The 7,114-nt window shown below is 43.1% G+C and overlaps 1 protein-coding gene across 1 annotated transcript; it reads left to right on the forward strand.

Annotated features, from left to right (window-relative positions):
* Positions 1-929: 929 nt before the first annotated feature.
* Positions 930-6,794, forward strand: coq10a (coenzyme Q10A). Its single transcript, XM_035644244.2, has 5 exons — positions 930-1,556; positions 2,658-2,807; positions 2,909-3,101; positions 3,729-3,830; positions 4,156-6,794. Exons 1-5 carry the CDS (start codon positions 1,420-1,422, stop codon positions 4,321-4,323), a joined length of 750 nt encoding a protein of 249 aa, XP_035500137.2. The 5' UTR covers positions 930-1,419; the 3' UTR covers positions 4,324-6,794.
* The last annotated feature ends 320 nt before the right edge of the window (positions 6,795-7,114 follow it).

The following is a 7,114-nucleotide window of genomic DNA, read 5'->3' on the forward strand; positions in this document are numbered from 1 at the left end:
GATGATGTATATATTATTTTCTGTTTCAGGTAATTCACACACAGAAGACTTTGAACAAGGTAAGTCCAGCCGTGCAGAGATGTACAGTAGCCAGTTATGACTTTGACCTGAATGTACACCAGAAAATGAAAATCCTTTTTCCCCCCGATTCATAAAACCATTTAGTAACATTACAATTTTTAATCAATTGATTATTGACTGGAATTTAAAATGAATTGTTGATTTTAAAATGAATTGTAAACTTGTAAACATTGTTTTAAAAACACACAAGTGTAAAACTAGGATTCAATAAAACAGCCCCCTTTACAATATCCATTTTTTGTTAAGTTATTATATAATGTGCAAACTCAATTGGCGCCGTTCAAGGTGGCAGCCTGATGCAGCAGCTCCCGGTTTTTAGAACTTTCTTACTTGCCTTTTTGTTTAAATTTATTGTAAAAATATTGTATATATTTTTTGATGTGTGATGTGTGCTGTTTGAAACGTGCTGCTGCTACACCAGAATTCCCCAGCCTGGGATGAATAAAGTATTTATCTATCTATCTATCTATCTTTTCTGAAGTCATATTAAGGGTTTTTGTGCTTATAATATTTGTCTTATTCTCTCTTTTTACATACATGAGAGGGTCGGAATATTAATAAAACACCTCAGTGCTAAAAATATACATAATTTATTTACCACCTCTGTCCCTTATAAAGTGGACACTGGGTGTATAGGGAGAGTTAAACAGATATAAACCATTGACTATTTCACAATTAATTAAAAGATGCTATTTTACGGGGGTCCATAGATATGTGTATATATATTGATGTATATATACATCGCAAGATGATAAAATAGATTTTTTTGTAACATTCTAAATCTGTCGTTAACCTCCGACGCGGTAGGGGGCAGCATTTCACCGCAGAGCCGTTGTTGGGGCTAAACCGCCGCCCGACGCAGAGAGAAGAAAGCACCAGTTTGTCCCACCGGCGTTTGATGCGGCGTCAGAAGGTCGTTGGGCGGCTCGGCGACGTTTGAACGTTCTCCAAACCAGAAACTCGCCTAAATAATTCAAGTTCAGTTCGTTTCGGGGGCTCGAAACGTCACGTGATGTGAGTCTTGCCGAAAAGACAAGAGGGGCGCGGCGGAACGTCGCCTTCGTTTGCCAACGGGCTAACGTTGTGCTAGCTAACGTTAGCTAGGTTGACGGAGACACAGTTCGAGCGAAGCGTGTCGACTACCTTGTCGTTCCCCCTCCCGCGAGGCGTTCAACTACCGCTCCGTGTGCTCGTATACACCCCCTGACTGGAGCAAGGTTTTTTTTTGGACTAGTACCCTTGACCCTCCGCCGCCGCCTGCTCTCGGAGCCGACCCCGGGGCTCAGCTTCTCGCTCCCGCGGGATCTCGCACCCCTCGAACGGGGGTCGGCCGGTGCGATGGCAGCCTCGTCCGGTGCCCGGCGGTTGCCCATGGGCGTGCGGACGTTCAGCGACTTCCTGCAGATCGCCACTGGCTCACCTCGCTCGTGTCGCGCCGCCGCGGCGGCGGGGGGATGCCTGCGACAGGACATCAGGTGAGCCGGGGGTTATTGTTATCAGTGTTATTACCATGACGACCGGCGAGTGCCGCCACACACCGGGACTGACACCACGACATGAGAGAAGAGTATCACAGTCGTTTGCAAAAGGGGCTGGTTAAACCCGTGCCAACAGCCAGGTCTGAAAACCGAAAGTATTTCCCCATCTCACATAGTCGCACCGTATCGGTGAGACAGTCGTGGGTGTGTGATGCTAACTGCTAACACACAGGAAGTGAACCCCAAATACACACAAAATCTGAATCTATCTGTGAATAAAACACCTGGCAACGTTCCAACAGTGGGGAAGAGGTTTGGATATTCGAGGTCAGATGGTAACAAGTTATCATTGAACATAATATCACCAAACATTAGAGCCTGCATCAGTTGATCGGTGAAGAAAAAAAGTCAAAATTCTCCAATTTCAGCTTCTTAAATGTGAACATTTTCTCGTGTCTTTGCTCCTCTACGGCAATAAACTAAATGCTTTTGGTGTGTGGACGAAACAAAACTTTAATTTAAATTAATCGAGAAAATAATCGACAGATTAATCGATAAGGAAAACAATCTGTTAGTTGCAGCACCTACAAAACAGACTTATTATGTCATCATACAATGATGAAGTTGAGCACAAAGACGGCGAAGAGAACACCACACGTCACAACGACCAAACACACTTATTGTCATAAGTGTTGTTATTGAAGAACGCTCCTGCAATATTGTGATATTGATTTTTGGCAGCTCGTGAACTTACTTTCATTTATTCACGCACGTCAGCCAGCAGTCATTGAACATGTGTCCGGATTCCACAGGCGACTTATTGGGAAAACACATTAGTAAGTGGTGCGACGTGCGTGGGTGGGTGATACAATGACATATTAGCTATTCACACATCTCAGAAAACACCAGCAGCACTGTCACAACACAGAACGTCCGTCCTGACTCCAGCACATTGTGTGTATTGACTTCAGTAGCTGGAAATTGGATCACAGGGGGCCTTTACTTTGTTGTCGTCGTTGTTGTTGTTGTTTGTTGTGCATGTTCCAGATTGTGGCTCACCGGAGATTATTTTTGTTCTTGTTGTTTGACCTTTTGCAGACACTTGTCATCGTGTGGCATTTTGATGACGAGAACTCCCCGAGTGCTTTGCCTCCAAGACTGGGACACGATGGCGACCGCACCCCAGAGCCGACACTTCATCAGCTTCACCAACAAAAGGAAGGAGTACTCCGAGCGCAGGATACTCGGGTAACGTTCCGTCACGATAATATTAACTATATCTTTGAGTGGGGTTTTTTTTTAATTTTTTTTTTTTACAGTACTTAATTCTGTAATTCTTGTCATCTTAGGTATTCCATGCAGGAAATGTACGATGTGGTGGCCAACGTGGACGACTACAAGCTCTTCGTGCCCTGGTGTAAGAAGTCCCAGACCATCATGAAACGAGCGGGCCACTCTAAAGCACAGCTGGAAGTGGGATTCCCTCCGATGGTGGAGAGATACACGTCCATGATCACTAACGTCCGGCCGCATCTTGTCAAAGTAAGTGTGAGCAAGTCCCCGTCCACTATTCTGTTTCTCTCCTCTAACATGTCTGACATTGACTATAGGGACTTAGGGTAGGAAAAGAGCAAATGTTGTCACTATAGAGGCATTTTCACATACCTCTCCTGGAGGAAGAGATTTCTGTGTCACTTCTCTGCAATTCATAAATTCAGAAAAACAATCGCTGTTGAATATGCAAATGTGAGGCAAAGAAACCAGAAACTTCCAGTGCAGCAGAGGCAGCAAGAGGACGGCAGGTGTGTCACCGGACAGTTAGCGTTAGCATTAGCAGTTCGTGAAAGTTTTATGGCTGCATCTCGCCGAAGTTGCCGCTCAGTCATCTTGTTGCGCACATTCTTCCACCGGTTAACCTAGCGGCAGCAGCTGTGGTGGGTGTGGCCTGACTTATTTGCATATCATGAATATCCATAGTCTCAGAATTCCTCAGTGAAGGAGAGAGAGTGGATGGTTTCCAGCCCAATTTCAGGGGTTTTTTTAAAAACTTTTTTGGGGGGTAAACAATGTTAAACTAAATATTAGGCATAGCAGATTATTTTTTTATACTTTAAAACGTTCTTTAAAGGTCCTGTTTCTGATCAGAATTTATCTTCTCTGTGATCGTAGGCAGTGTGTACAGACGGAAAGCTGTTCAATCACCTGGAGACAATATGGCGCTTCAGTCCCGGCATTCCCGGTTACCCTCGCACCTGCACCGTAGACTTTTCTGTAAGTAGCTTGCAGCTCGCTTTCTACACAATAAAGTGTGTATCACACCCTCCGCCCCTCTTGATGCATATTTAGTTTGATCAAAACAACAGTTTGACACTTTGGGGGAAAATGTTTTATTTGTAGAGTAGATTGATACCACTCTCATGTTTGTATAGGAACTATGAAGCTACACTTAGCTTAGCATAAAGCGTGTTGCGCTAACTTAGCTTCATCTTCGTCATAAAGACATGAAACAATACAAGTCTTAGACGTTTGGACCCCACTGTGTGTTGTCCACCCTCTCCCGTCCTTGATGGATTGTGACTTTGGTGTCGTCCAACAGATTTCCTTTGAGTTCCGCTCCCTGCTGCACTCCCAGCTAGCCACCATGTTCTTCGACGAGGTCGTCAAGCAGAACGTCACGGCGTTCGAGCGGCGCGCCTGCAAGCTGTTCGGCCCAGAGACTCGTATCCCGCGCGAGTTGATGTTCCACGAGGTGCATCAGACGTGATCTCGGCCACTGTCGCGTTTGTTCCTTCATCAGGGCCTTAAAGCTACACACCGACCTTTTATTCCCTTCAGCCAAACATAACCTACACAATGCTGCATAATCACCTCCCCCCTCGCTCTGAAGACACCATCAGCGGCGCCTGAAGATGTTAGACATCCCACTGTTGTAAGCATTCTGTTGGAATATTAATAATTCTTGCTGGTCTCCCTCCTCCTTGTGTAAAGTCTGTCTACCTCCACCGAAGGGATCTTTGTCTGGCAGGAGGATCCCAGTTCTACATACTGTGTTTATGTAAACGAAGCAGTAAATCAATGCAACATCCCGTTAGCGATGGAAGCGGCGACTCATATTTTTATACGAGCAGCATAGCAACGCTGAACAAAACACCCTTTTTATTTATTTATATTTTTTTTCCTAGAAGACACAGAAGCTTTTTTTGATCCAGACGTCCGCTCAGATCTTATCGTTCAGCGTCACAGTCACTCGTCACGTCGACACTTTCCAATTTTTTAAGGTTTAACTTCAGCACTTTAATCAGCTGTTTTTAGGAAATATGTTTTCTGCCTTCACCACTTGTTTTGAATTCAAACGGGAGTTTTAATGACGCATATTGGAGAACCTGGTGCAAAAAACTATTTTTTCTTTTATGTATTCATCAGTGGTTATATGCAAACTTGTTTTATTGGGATTGAGATGAAATGTGCCATGTCTGGGACACGTCGTCACTTTGCTGCGACAAACTTGTGGACGTGCAACACGAGTTGTGGCCGTGGCTTCGTTTAACCTCGACTTTTGGGAATTTTAGTTTTATCTTGGCTGCTGTGCTGTGACGTGGTTTTTTTTGACATTTGAAACTGGGTCAGCCAATTTTAATAACGTCTTATTCTACAGCCCGGCACTAGTTGTTGTAACTGTTGGGTAACAAACAGAGAGAGCCTATATGATTCTATGGAGACGCAGGAGAGAACTGTGAAACACTGTGAAGTGGATTAGAACAACAAAAATGTTGCGGTTGATGTAAAATAAAAAGTTAAGCACAAGTTTATATTTGATAATATATGTAGTTTGGGTTGAAAAGGTGAAAGTGAAAGGGGCAGGAAGTGATTTTAAAGCAACACACGTTTTGTAAAAATCAGCGAATGTTTCCTCATGGTCCGCTAGCTGTCGGGTAAAAAAAACCATAATGGTGGGGACGCACCACACGGCACTGTGCCGTTTGTGAACATCGACACCTTTAAGAGTCGTGCTAGGGACATGATACGACTCAGCGTGCAGTCAAAAAAAATCAATAGAAAACAATCTTTGTCCAAAGGTGGTAATTACAAATAATGGCATATATATATTGATGGTTATCTGATTAGATCAGAGTTATAATAATCAAACATCAAATTTTCAGCAAACCTTTGGATTCAATCAAAGAAATAAGTCCCTGAAATAGGTCGGATTTAAATAAAAATCAAGATCCATGAAATCAGACGTCAGAACAAGTAAACTCAGTATGAAACACTTCGGCGGGCTGTAGAATAAAACCTTATCGTTCATCATCGTCTGTGGGTTTCATGGTTATTCTTGAAAGGCTTTTATTTATTTTCATCATGCATCGTGTAACGAACAAAGACGACACAGTTCCCGTTGTTTAGGTCACGACTGCATTTCGTCGGGAGTAATATTTCATATCGGTTTATTCCACGACAAAGGGCCTCGTGAATACACAGATTGTTCCAGAAGGTCAACGGAGCAAGTCATTCGTCGTGTGACCTTCCTGGTTAAAGTCTAATCATTTCATTTCACGTCTCACGTTTCCAACAGAAACTCTTACTGTGGTTTTCAAATGTGGATATTGACCTTGTTTGAATTTTCTCTGTCAACAAGGTGATTTGGAAAATGAAGAGATATTTAATCACTGCATGAAGAATGTTCAATCCGAGTGGGCCTGTGAATCTCTGTTACATTATAAACAAACAAAAAAAAGTACTTATTAAAATATTTTTAAATGCTGTTTTAAGTGTTATATTTCAAAGCAGGTTAAGTCTATATTTTATATCATATTTTTCCTGCTGTCCAGTGATTCAGGCTTGATGTGTCGTCATGCGTCTCCTCCCTGAGTCTGTGTTTATTACAGTATGCAGCTTACACACCGAAGTTCATGCCAAGCTCTGTTGTCATCGTTGCAAAAATATTTTAGAAGACAACGGCAAGAACAGAAGAATTTAGGAAGAAAGTGTTCTATAGCTTTCATTACCCACTTTTTTCCACATGATCTGTCAAAATTTGCAGGCGTACAAAAATCACCCCTGGTTCAACAGCGGCGGCCTCGTACTGTACGTACAGTCAACAAAGATGTAGATCATCACTTGCCATAGATTTTTGCAGCCCCTGTTGCTTTTTATCTCGCGAGCTCAAACGTATCTGTAAATACTGTGGGTGTATGTTAAAGCATTTATTTAAATAAAAAAGCAGGTATAAGTTAACTTTGTGAGGAGTGATTCCTTTGTGTACTTGTTCTTCAACCTTTTTCTCCACCTGCAGCAACCTTCACTTTACAATTGTGTTTAAAACACTTACACACACGGCAGAAAGAAGGGCCCAGTGACAGGACGGTGGTCACGGCTCTACAACAAGGCAGGCCGGCGGACTGGAAAGTAACCAGAGTGGGTCGATGGTATGTGGGCCAGTTATTAATAACAGCGACATACAGGGAGAGGAGGGTCTTTGGACACATCTTCCTCCTTGATCCTGTCAGTCGTCATGTTGGGGTTTTGGGAAACACGATCAACATTTTTCACCATTT

This window comes from Scophthalmus maximus, chromosome 3 (genome assembly GCF_022379125.1).
Source record: "Scophthalmus maximus strain ysfricsl-2021 chromosome 3, ASM2237912v1, whole genome shotgun sequence".
Classification (NCBI taxonomy): domain Eukaryota; kingdom Metazoa; phylum Chordata; class Actinopteri; order Pleuronectiformes; family Scophthalmidae; genus Scophthalmus; species Scophthalmus maximus.

What these genes read in the sequence shown, in the direction of transcription:
- coq10a (XM_035644244.2), top strand. Translation starts at nt 1,420, where the DNA reads ATGGCAGCCTCGTCCGGTGCCCGGCGGTTGCCCATGGGCGTGCGGACG. An exon ending in TCCGAGCGCAGGATACTCGG is followed by an intron (nt 2,808 to 2,908) that starts GTAACGTTCCGT and finishes TTGTCATCTTAG; the next exon opens with GTATTCCATGCAGGAAATGT. An exon ending in TCCGGCCGCATCTTGTCAAA is followed by an intron (nt 3,102 to 3,728) that starts GTAAGTGTGAGC and finishes CTGTGATCGTAG; the next exon opens with GCAGTGTGTACAGACGGAAA.